The sequence below is a fragment of the Anabas testudineus genome, chromosome 17, assembly GCF_900324465.2.
Source record: "Anabas testudineus chromosome 17, fAnaTes1.2, whole genome shotgun sequence".
NCBI classification, from domain to species: domain Eukaryota; kingdom Metazoa; phylum Chordata; class Actinopteri; order Anabantiformes; family Anabantidae; genus Anabas; species Anabas testudineus.
The window spans coordinates 15056907-15069690 of NC_046626.1; the positions used below are offsets into that span (position 1 = coordinate 15056907).

The 12784-nt window shown below is 38.3% G+C and overlaps 1 protein-coding gene across 3 annotated transcripts in view; it reads right to left on the reverse strand.

The window, feature by feature from the left end:
* pde1cb (phosphodiesterase 1C, calmodulin-dependent b) overlaps window positions 1–12784 on the reverse strand; it is a 47427-nt gene that overhangs the window by 13044 nt on the left and 21599 nt on the right. For all 3 annotated transcript variants that reach the window (XM_026373964.1, XM_026373963.1, XM_026373962.1), the window contains exons 3-8: window positions 5411–5524; window positions 4094–4276; window positions 2941–3007; window positions 2402–2518; window positions 1812–1952; window positions 18–118 (exon numbers count right to left, since the gene is read on the reverse strand). In XM_026373964.1, the coding sequence (XP_026229749.1) occupies window positions 18–118; window positions 1812–1952; window positions 2402–2518; window positions 2941–3007; window positions 4094–4276; window positions 5411–5524 (723 nt within the window). The remainder of the gene's footprint in view (window positions 1–17; window positions 119–1811; window positions 1953–2401; window positions 2519–2940; window positions 3008–4093; window positions 4277–5410; window positions 5525–12784) is intronic.

Here is a 12784-nt window from a genome sequence, read left to right on the forward strand (position 1 = left end):
ATTTTGTGATCCATTACCTTGTTTGAATGTGGAAGTTGTTTGTAGTCCCCGTGTGCTCATAGTCGTGCACCGCCGCTGCAAAGATCATGGCAAAGATCTCCAGCTCAGTCAACCAATGCTGGAGGCAAAAGGAAAGAGAGACGGGGGTAGAGGCAAAGAGATGGAAGGAGATGTGAGGAGAAAGGAGCAAATGAAGGTTGGAGGAGGAGGAAGATAGTAAGAGGATCATATAGAAAGGAAAGAGGGGTGTTGAGGAGGCGAGGCAACGAGATAGAAGAGATACAGACATTGACATGAAGGAGGAAAGTAATGAACACATGAGCAAAGAACGGACAGGAATTAGAGATGAGAAATGAGAAGCCGGTGAATGGAAAAAGGCAGAATGCAGGGAATGGTGCATCATGTCATAAAGATGTAGAGGAGAAATAAAGGATGCAGAGAAGTGGTGGGAAAGAGGAATACATTACCGTCAAGGATGAAAGGAAACAAATGAGAAGGAGGAAATGGAGGAAAGGTCAGAACAGCAAAAAGGAAACTTTAGATAAGACAGGCTCTATTGAGAATCACATTTTAAACTGTCACTTGAATAGTCCTTCCTCTTTCCCTCTCAAACAGTGTCTGTCACTGTTACCAAATATAAAATAACAAGTCGTGTGCTCTTTAATTTTAATATGAGTCAGTACTGGCACAAGTTGAGACTGAAACTTTTTTAAGATGGAATGTGTAAAGAGGTTGAAGTGAAAGAAGCAACACAGAGCTAAATGAATAGTTTCTGGAAATAGCTTACTTATTATTATTCATATTATTTTACAGACATCACAGTGGGATCGATTTTCTCATCTAACTCTCAAAGCAAAGCAAACAAGCATTTTTCCCCCAAATTTTTAAATAATTTGCATAAGAGAAAATCACAGAAACACTTTTTTTTTTCACGAGCTGCTTTTATTTGTGTTCATTCTGAGTATATGCAGCATCCTCACACCTGTGAGGGAGCATTTTCTTTCTGATAAGTGCTCTCACGTATACAGGGATTTAGCTCAGGAAGCCAGGGAGTCATTAGAAAGGTGTGGGGGTGGGAAACTGGGCAAGATGCCTCATCCATCCCTTAGTATATTTCCTCATGTGCCTGCTCTATGAATTATTAGTTGATTGTTGATAAAATGATAGATGCTGTTCTCCAGCTCTCCCAGAAGCCCGTGGTCGCAGCAGTAATGTGGTTTGCTCCACAGGGCATTGCCCAAAGAAACACACTATGTTGACATGTCGACCTGTCGCTGCCAGCTTATTAAGGTGATTAAATAAAAACACTGGGAGCGGGGGTGGCTGCCTGGTTGGCTGGAAGGGGCTTTGAACTCAGCTGTACTGAGGCTAGACTGTTTTTGCTGAATGAATGAATGAATGCAGCACCAGAAATGCCTAAAAGTAATTCCAGTGGGAATGAGTGGAAGCTAGGTGACCAGATGGAAAAAGGACCAAAGCATCATACAATACAGCATGATGAGGCCTGATTCGAGATATTTGAAGAATAATAAATAAACAACTACAGTGTGACATCCCATAAAACTAAATTTGTACATTAACACCATTAACATCAAATTCTGTGTAAAATACAGAGTTGTCTTAGGGGAATACTTGTATTTTGTACTTCAAATAAAAAAAATAAAAAAGAGCATGTATTTATTATTTAAACTTTACTTATTTAAACATTTTGCTTGACATGCACTAGCACTTTCGCTTGTGCATTCACTTTGTGTACTGTGGACAGTAGATGCAGATCGACACTTCATCTAATGTGTCCATGCACTACTCACCACCATGCCAGTCTTGAGTAGCAAGTAATGTACAGTCTGTGTGACATCAGCAGCGTGAATCAGGTTATGGTAGGGGTTTTTATGTTTGCTGTATCCTACTTCCAGGGCCTCCACAAATGACACCACTGCAGAAATTGGGATCTGGCAGCAGACAAAAGAGCAGCACAGTTAACAAGACTGCAGACAATTAGAAACTTGAACAAGCTGTTTGGTGATTTAAATCATGAACGCATGTAATTTAAATGCGTGCACGGCCCCCTCAGCATCTGAAATTGATGTCATAAAATCGTGGTTTGTGAATCATTTAAGCTGCTGCAGAATACGATTACATTTTCATACTGGCTTCATCGCCCATGTCATTTAGACTCGGTTGCTGTCACTTCAAGCTAAGTGTCCTCAGTTATGAGACACTGAGGAAAATGAGCTTCATGAGTATCAGATGAGATGAAGCATGTCCAACCCCTGCCATTTTGAAAATACAGCAACTGTTCTCTCTTCAATTAAATTAGACATGGTGATATTTTTAGTTTCTCCTTATATCAGTGGCTTAAACAAATGAACAGCAGTGACGGTATGTTATCTGACTTTACCTTGAAACGGCTAATGAGGTCGTATCGTGTGAGCAACTCGTAGAATATGAATTTCAGTGCATGATCACCACTGGCCTCATTTAGAGCGAACACATCAAATGACCACTTGTCAACATTCTGTGATGGAGGAAAAACAAACAAACCAAATATTCATTTTCACCAGTGAAAACAGTAACTTGCAAAATAAAAGCCTGTTGAAATACATAGTACTACAAGTTTAAGGGCATAGGCTTTCCATAATAATGAACCTATGCACTACTAGTAATCAAAATATACTAAAATGATGTTCAATTTCCTTATAGATATTCTAGCTGATACTTTCTGTTTGATATTTGTGGTTGCACCTTTACAACAAAGTGAGGGGGATCAAAATAGTATGTATACAAGTGAAAAGGATGTGCCATCTCCCTGAATGCCTAGTCAGACATTGTAATAGTGTGCATGTGTGCAAATGATTTTCTTATAAATAGGTTATTTAGTGAATTAAGATATTTCATATCTGTGTGCTTCTGCTCAGACGTGTGTGCACATGTTAATACCTTCAGCACAGATATGACAGAGGGGGGATAGCTGAGTCCCACCATATTGGAGGTACGTCGGTACATCCTGTTTGAATGAGATAAAAACATAAAATGAAGCATGCCGCTAAGTGTAAACACCAAACGTTACCACGGTGCCCCAAAGCGCAGCCTGGAAGGTTCCCCACCAAGACTAGTGGTAAATGTTCAGATCAGCACAACTCAGCTTGAAGCTCTGTTGACAAGGTTAAGTTTTGAAATGGCAACAGCAACATGCAAAAGGTTTACAGCTTTGTCGAAAATGAGGGATTGAATAGATTAATTTAATCACAAAATACACAACAAGCTATGTAATTCCTCGTGAGATTAAGCAGAGTCACTGGAATCATTTTGAAGGTTGTCCATTTTTTGGAATACAAATACTATACACAAACATTCTGTCATTTAAAAATGACGATGTCTTACAATAGTTCTGGTAAATGCAAAATTTATGTTGAATATTTTGTCTAAAACACAGAAACAACACGTTCTTCATCACTTTGTTTTCATTTCATTTTCCCCTCTTTTCTAACCTCTTTCCATAGTCTGCCCTGTGTAAAACAGATTACAAAAGATTACAGTTTATATGTTTAGGGTTTAGTGATTTGAACGAATGCACGTTGCTTGTTAGTGTGTGATAAAGCACAGCCTTGGAGAGGGAGCTGTTTGTAACCCTCTGAATGATTGTGCTTATCCAGGCTTGCCAAGCCTCCGATGATGTATGGTCGACTCAGGTGAGTGAGTCACTGTGCAGAGGATACACGCGTATTTGCAATAGATTGAAATTTAAAGAACCAAACCAGAATTCAATCCAAGGTGCAATGCTTGGAACTCTTGAATAATTTTCCCCATTTCTGATGCTGTGAGTAGGTTTCATTCATATACACAAGTTCAAATAGATTCAAGAAGCACATGCTGCATCACCAATCACTGATAATCTCACCAACAATTTACACATTGCAGGTTAGTCTCTACTGTCACTGAGTTTTAGTTTGTAATCTCACCACCCTGTTTGCTCATTAAGTCAGCTTATGTTTAGCTCACCCCACCACCATCGCCTTTGATAGATACAGGTGACAATATATATAAATCCAAGATCTTTGAGTACATATTTGTGCATAAAACACAAATTTACCTCTCAACAAAAATTCCAGCCTGAACGGCATGGACAATGCTGCGAAAGCGAGGTTTCTCCTCGTTACGTCGCAGCATCAAGCCCATCTGTCTGGTGAAAGTGGAGGCCAGCCAGTCCCGCACCTCTGAGGGCACCGACTCTGACTGGATGTCACTGAGCTCATCTTCTGTGTCCACCAAACGTCTGAAACAGGAGAAAAGAATTTAAACATTGCGACACAGAGAGAAGAAGACAGAAACAAAGAGAAGGGAAAGTTAATACTTCCTAAAATATTTATAGCAGCGCTATGTTCACAGGGGCTCAAGCTCATTCCCAGTACTGTCCATTAAATAATATCACCTCTTATGTAACTTGAAAATACCCCATGCCTCTCCAAACACCATGATGCAGAATTCAAATCCAATTGTGCAACATAATTCTCCACAGCTTCCCTGCAGTGTTGACATGTTCCAAGGATCAAGAGAAAAGTCTGCTGGTATCCACCCTCTGAGCCTAATACATGATCTTATGGCAAAGAAAAAGCATTCACATCACACTGATAATCATGGTGCTACATGGATTCAGCACTGTATAGTTCATCATCCTCCATCCTGGAGTGGTCATGCCATCACTGGCCCTAATCTGGCTGGATCTAGATGGCGAGAGGCTTACATAAAGCCTGGTCATATCTTTGATTCTGGACTCACTTTCAGCTATTGACATACAGTAAAAGTAGCAAACACTAGTGTAAAAATGCTCCTTATACTATAGAAGTTCTGTACAAATAATAGTCCTTAAGTAAAGGCACAGAAACTGATAGATACAGTCACAGCACTACCATTTTTAGTGATGCATTTAGCACATTTTTGCAATACATGAATGATAAACAAAGATTAAATACAATGTTTGTATAACTTTATCAATATCAATGCCTGACAGCACCAGGTTACATGATTTCGAGTTTTTTTGTTTGTTTGTTTCAGATAATGACATCTGGAGAAGCAGGTTAATCAAGACTACAACCTCCATAATATGAGCAAGTAGAGAGGTATTGTAATATAGAGTGGGAAGGGGTATGTAGTAAAATAACTAATAAAAGTACAAGATTTCCCTTTGTGGAGTAGATCTAAGCAAGAAAGAGGTAAAAGTACGAGATGATGTAAGACAGCACAGAGAATTAGTGGTTCAAGTGAAACTAGAAATTACAAACAGGTCAGTGACCATGCTAATGACAGTCATCCATTTTCTAAAATGCAGCCTTTCATCAGTACTGCACAGTTGTTCCCAATAAATGAACCATATCGAATCTGCTTCCGATACAGAAAGCTGTTTTCTCACCTTGTCTCCTCGATGTAAACAGATTCCAGCACTGACGCAGCATATTCGAGGTTTTTCTTAAGGTCTGTGAGCGAAGCCTCTCCTCTCTCCAGCTGTTTCACCAGACATCTTAATCTAAAACAGAGATACAACAGTCATTTAACAAATTGGATTCTCCCCTGACATCATGACATCATAAATGAATGGCAACTGATATTGGATTCATCTGGTTTGGATTCCTGCTGCACAAGACTGTTTTGAGAAAATAAATCTGTCATCTGTCAATCTGTCTACATTTACATTAAGAAAAAGGTAAATTGGTTGTTTCAGTGTTTGCTGTCCTTATGGTGCTCTACTGTCTTGTTACTGTGGTTTATAACCATTTGTCAATTGTTTGAGAACATCCCACCGAAGCACTGCTTTTGAAAATCATCCTCACAGCTTACACTGATTTGAATTTCTATGTATGACAGTGTGCAGTAGGCCTTTCTCATATGAGACATTCTGCCCTGTCAGACACAGACGTAATTGATAACTTTAACAATATCAGATCTCTATCTTCTGTACATGTGTCAGCTCAGAGCTCTGGGGTTGTGCTTGCTGGATCACTGCTATACGTAATTTGAATGAAGCCATTATTAAGGCTTGAGTGTTTTTCTCCTTTGGCAGACAATTTGAAAAGTCTATTCATTCCTAAAACTGAACAGATATTTCAAATCAGCAGACTCTGCTAGGACTCATTTGCATGTAAGATTCATGCTGTAGCTTTACAGTCAGCTTTTTCTTGTTCCCCATGCATATTTAGCCTTTTTTCCTTCCACTCCATTCATATGGACTTTGCCTTTTTGCCTGCCACTGTCCTGATTGCCTTGTCTTTTTTGCCTGCCTGTTGCTGACGTCCGCCTGCTGCTTCACCCCAAGCCACTGTCCTTGTATCTGCCTCTCTATAAAGGTTTGCTCAGTATCTCTGAGCCATGTCTGGTGTTTTCTAAGCTGTGATAGTGGTATAAGCTTAACAGAAAAAAAAATCTTACAACGTACACATGTAGTTAGATGTAGCTGTACAACAGTATGGTATCAAAATTGTAATATCACTGATGAAAACAGTCTTCTGCTACATTATTCAATATTATGTCACTTGTGGCTACAGATCAATGTGCTTGGTAATTTCTCTCTAATAAGGTAAAACCTTGGTAATAGGCCACAACAGCAGCATTAAAGAAAAAAAAATCAACTTAGCAATTTCTGCACACTGCAACCTCTTGCAGTGTACCACCTGCTGCTGTGCTGGAGGTCACGCGCTCTCTTTCACAGTGAATGCCCACAGAGGCTACGCTTGTTGCTGAATTATTAAGCAGAAAGGTGGGAGAGTTCGTTTCAGATGCTCTCATTGATTACATTCCCTGACAGCAAGCAAAAAAGATTCAAAATGATTTGGTGTTTCTGTTAAGATATCTCAATATAAATATTTATGGATTTGGTTATAGCCATTTGAATGACTAATGTTGGAGCCTCACGTTCTCAAATACAGCAACAACAATCTAACTTGTCTGTATCTAGCTGCAAGGCTTCAGTGGGAACCTCTGCCTTTCTGTCTGCTGTGCAATAATAATCAGGCTAAATGCTAAAAGAAAATCTGGGGATTTTCCTCTGTCTATCTCTGCAAAAGAGCCATACAGTCATAATTCCTATATTAATGCAGAAATACTGGTGAGCTCCTAACATACTTTGTAAAAAACATCCTAACATTTGCTAACTAGCACTAAATATAAAGTCCAGCTGAATATTATGAATGTTGGATTGTTTTGTGGGTATTTTGTCACAAACCAAAGCACTGTAACCCTTTAGAAACAAAATTTGAGGAGGTGGCATTCAGTAAAATATATCACCCACAAAGACTCAAAAAGTAAACCAAAGAGGTTTTCCTTACCAGATAATCTTTTATTTTATCCCATACATGTGTGCGGAAAGTCAAAAGGAAGTTAGTTGACTTTATGCTATTGTGCATGTTCAGCCAGCCAAAATAAGAAAATAAGAAAGTGCAACCACTTGGTAGCCTTGCAAAAACACAATGAATATGTTCCTTGAACTGTCACTTTACGTGCAGATTCTCTCTAAAGCCACTGACAGCTATTTTAAGAATCATAAGGAAGCAAATGGATGAAGGTTCGGCTGCAGCTCTAGAATCACTGCACATGTGATTTGGTTAGCACTAATGATGGTTATTAAGAACAGCTGTGTGCCAGTGAGCTTCCCTGCTAATACACAAGAATAGAAGAAAATACCCTATCTTCTTTGACAAAGCTCCTTGTCAGACTATAATTCACCATACAATGTTGAAATTTGTTGTGTTGGACATTTGCTTTGACTTTCTATCTCGCACGGCTGCTGGCATGTTGCACATATTTTGCAAGCACATCCTGAATGACAGCAATTGCACTGAAATTTGTCTGTTTGAGTGTTTGTGTATCACGTTCTGTCACAAGCTCAAAGCTTTTGTTTGTTTAACAATAGACTAAACAGAATGCCCAATGCATTTTTAGTTTTTCTGTCAAAAGATAATTTACTAGATGTGGAGTATCCAAAAGGGCCTTTTAGTGAGAATTAATGCTTTTCACCTCTGCCAACCACAAGAAAATTGGCTCATTTCACCTGCTGTCATTACCAAGGGAGACAACACGCTGGGTTAATAGCATGGGTCAGGCCCAAAGTAACTCCTAGGCACAGAGCCAACTGAAAAAAATCAGTTTAAGCCAGAAAAAAAGCTGGTAGGATGGAGGAGCATCAGCCATGTAATTTACCACAGCTTTTCGTAGTTCCTTTCATCAAGAGTTTCTCACTCTAGATACAGCATTACACAGTTTAACTTCTCAACAATGACACATTTTCTGTGAGGTAGGTTCACATGAATCAACAATATACACAGATAATGCCTATAATAAACACCATAGCTGCTATAAATAAAACAGACTGCTGGAATAGTAAAATACAGTCCATGATGAATGATTTTCACCAGTGACATCAGTCTAAAAAATGAAAATTAAAAAAACAAAACAATCGTGACAAAGAGTCTGTGATTAATTTCAATAGCTGACTTAAAAAAATAAATTATTAATTAATTAAATAATGGTAAAGTTAAGGGCAAACACAGAAATATTAAGTATTACCTTGAAAGAGAGCTCAAATATCTACTTTGAAAGAGTTAACAGTAGTGATAGTGATGGTTGTGATTTGAGATGTAACTTACAATCCGTACATTAAATGATACGATGGACTGTACGAGCTGTACATACTGTATGAAAGATTTTATAATATGCATTTGCATAAGGGAAGCTTGGGTAAGATGCTAAGATCATATTATCCTCTTCACTCTGCACAGATATTGTGTTTTTGTCTGCAACATTTAAGTTATGTACGTTATGAACAGTGTGCATAAAAACAAGTGGATGAAGACTCTATGAAAGATTCAGGCTTAAAAGTAAAGGTCCAAAATCTGCATCCATCTGGACAGTTTTCATTGTCATCGAGTGTGCATTTTCTTACCTACCCCCAAGTTAAACTACATATAAGTTGTAATTTCTGTGAAAACTGTAAAGCCCTCTGACACTTCTGGAATTTGTAGTTTTAGGTCATAGAAATAAATCCAAGAATACAAGCAGCTTCCTATTTCAGTGCGAACTCAGTATCATCTGCAAACTTGTGTGCTTCAACACAGTTTACAGGAGTTTTAAACGCAAAGCCCTAACAGGCTGATATTCAGCATCTTTGACGTGTGCTTCCTAGACTTACTGTATGTGTTACATCCTGTTTGACGCCTTGATTTTTCACTGAGAGCTGAGGTCAGCTGGTTAAGCTTGACCTGCAGAAGCTCTGACATAATGGTGTTGAATGGTGTGAAAATATACAAGGAAAATCCTGCCATGTGTACTTCAGTTGTTGTGGTGTGACAAATGCCATGTTGAATATTTCATTACAGATCTATGGCTTTTTATATGAACTGTTAGAAGTTTGATAAGTTATTTTAACTGCAAACATCTACACATTACACTGATATGTAGGAAAAAAATAGTTCTGACTTTTTTAACTGTGTTATGGATCAGAACTCAAAATAGACTTTTGATTATATTTTTTATAATCATAGAATAGGAAACATTAGTCACTCCTTACATAGCAGCCCTATATCCATACGTAAATATTTACCTCAAATATCCCTAATATTTTTTCCCTCTAAATTGACAAATTCCAGTAGCCGGGTTAAGCAGGCCCGTGGCTGATTGGGGCAAACACATGAGGCTCCAGCTGTCTGCCTCTATATCAGAAGATGAGAGATTTATTTGTTTCCCTCCTAGGGGAGAGAAGGGAATACATGGAGGAGATTAGAGCTGGAATTCAGGTTGCAAGCATTTTCCATCCTCTATTCTTATTGCCTCTAGTTCCTTGGCCTTGATTGACCTTCTCAGATATAGGAATGGAAAAATGAAAGGACTGGGGCTATCTGGTGTCAAACTAGAGCCACCATGCAGTGTAAAATAGCGCTCCACAATGCTCAACCCTTTGACAGCCTTTGTGACAACTAGAAGCAAACATGGGGTAAAAAAGGAAAATTAAACAGCAGAGGGTAACATAGCAGCAACTTTTTACTTCTTCCAACACTTGCTTTGTCACTCAAGCAAGAAAACACACTTTGCATGCACACTGGGAAAAGATATAAAAAATGAAAGGTATCCCATTCTGACCTAACTCATAATAATAACAGGTCCAGTTCTGCTTGGAGAAATCGCAGCAACCGTCAAAGCCTATTTTCTACACAGCAGAAGGTGGGGGAGGGGGTAAATGGTGTAGGGTGAGCAGAGGGGACTGAGAGCACTGTCCGGGTGCAAAAACATTGGTCACTGCCTGTGTTCCAATGACGTTCTAGCATAGACGATGTGTAATCAATGGCCTGGGGTCACTATAATCACGCAGGGAGATTAGCGTGCTTTCAGGAAACACACAGGTTCGAACTGATAAGCAGGAAAAGACCTGTAAAAACACGATCGCTTAGTCAAGCTGTGGTATCAGATCATTTGTGACTGCAGCAGTTGTCAATAAAATATTGGAGTCCTGGGACATCTATATTTTGACAAGACAGATGGGGTGAAGTGGGAGTCTAAGGCATGGTTTAATATGGAGCTGGCCTCTGATCAAAACAAGAAAAACAGGACACTGTTTAGCTTAGAGCTGTTTTCTATTGATCACGGCAAACATGGCTGCTTTCAATTGTTCTCTTTATCTAGTAGATTTTCTTTGCTTCATCCAAATCCCTTAATCTCAGAATTGCTTGCTGTTGAAAGTAGGGTTTCTGCAGGATTCACTTAGTTATATTAAGTCATTTCAAATACCTGTTTCACAGTCACACTGCCCAGAGAAATAATAAGAAAACAGATAGATGATAAGGACAAACACAGTATACAGTATTGCTGTCACTGCTGTGGTCAGTGTTCGATTCCCAATCAGGGAACATAGCCCGACTAGGAGGCTGTGGCTATGTTTGTTAGGTAATTGTCCATGAACCATAAGGTCAGGGTTTGATTTTCAAATGATCTTCGAACCTTGAGTCCCATAAATAGCAACATGTCCACAACAATTTCTCCTTGGGGATTAAAAAATATATATTTTTAAAAATCAAAACAATTTTAAAAACTTGTGACTGCATGAATGCACCATAGTGTAGATACTACACACTGTGAAATGCATCACCAAGCAATGTTAAACTGAAGTTGACAACTATTGAATTTCATTACACTCAAAATAAGTTTCTGCAAGGTCTCCTGGTGTTGTTAAATAAATGAAAACCAATTGTCAACAGTAAAATGTTTAATTTATAAGAAAAAACACTGGTTATGCAGAAAATCTGACTGAAAGTGATTTCCTTCACAGTCTAGCAATGTGGTCTTTGTGTCTTTCCTTTAATGAAAAATTATACAGTGCAAATTGAAGGAATGATTGTTCCTTCAGAGAATAATTCAAATCAACAAAAAATAAAACATTTTATGTGCTGTTGTACATTGCCAAATATTGTCTTTGGATACAGAAACATCTCTTGTACAGACAGAACAAGCCATTGTGTCCTGTTAAATTGTCTTTAAACACTCTCTTGTTCTGTGGTGCTGTGGAATGTGAGCTAAACACTTAAATTATATGTAAATACAAATGTTAATGTGACACCCACATTGAGCGTTGGTGGCCATTCAGTTTTGGGTGGGAGCAGCTACAGCAGGCTCAGGCTGAATGTTTCTGCTGCCGTTGATGGCTCTAATTAAAATTACAAATACTGATACGCTGGAAGCGAGCACATTCTCAGAACAATATTGGTAACTCCTTCCAAAAGTTCCGATATGTGTTCTAAACAAAGCCTCTCCCGTGGGAGGTTGCAAATGACAGATGTGACAAGACTGGTGGGGGACAGAAGAAACCTTAAAAAAGATCAGTGGTTGGCTGAATACAGCCCACTCATGTCAAAGTCTGCCAATCAAATGTAAGAGCTGAAAAAAAATGCAATAAAAAAGTAAATCCTTCATATCAAAATCCTTTGTTCCTGTTGGAGAAGCTGAAATCAATTTGGTGGTTTCCATTTTAATCAAACAAACAAAGTATACAAATCAACAAATTAACAAGATTACATGAAGTAATTAGACTCTGTATATTAATGCAGAGTATATATACTAATATTTTTCAGTACACAGACACAGATGTTCAAGGTGTCAGAGGAAATTAAAACTGTAACTATTTTGATATGCCACTGTATTGACTTATGATGGTTAACTACCATCATTTAATCAAAGTGTGCACACACACACTCACACACAATAATGATCAGATGCTAATGATGATACTGGACTAACTGTGATATTCTTATCAATAGGTTGTTTTGTTCTAGTGTATTTTTTTTAACTCATAATATTAATATATTTCATGATTATATAGAACGATACAGTCAGACATAGGACAATAAAGTAGATTGTTTAATGCTCAGTGTTAATTTATCTCAATCACGTGTGTGGTGAGTCATGAAAAAGTCAGTCAGCTTTGTGTTAGTGTACATTAGTAATAGTAATATCAGCTCACAAACAGTGTACGAACATCTGGGTAACTATTTTAGGCTAAGTCTTATAAGATGAAGAACTGTGCAACACTAATCAACTTGGACACCATATTGCAATCAAGTATCCAGTTTTTCTTAGTATATGATTGCTGGACAATTTACTAACTAGGTACTAAACTGTGTGTGCAGTCTTGAAAACTGCTTTTGTTTTGTTTGTGGGCGTTTTGTGGGTTATCTGCAAAAAAAAAACTGCATAACTGACAACAGTAGCAAACTTGGTGGAGGTGGTCATATTAAAATAAAAGCTTTGC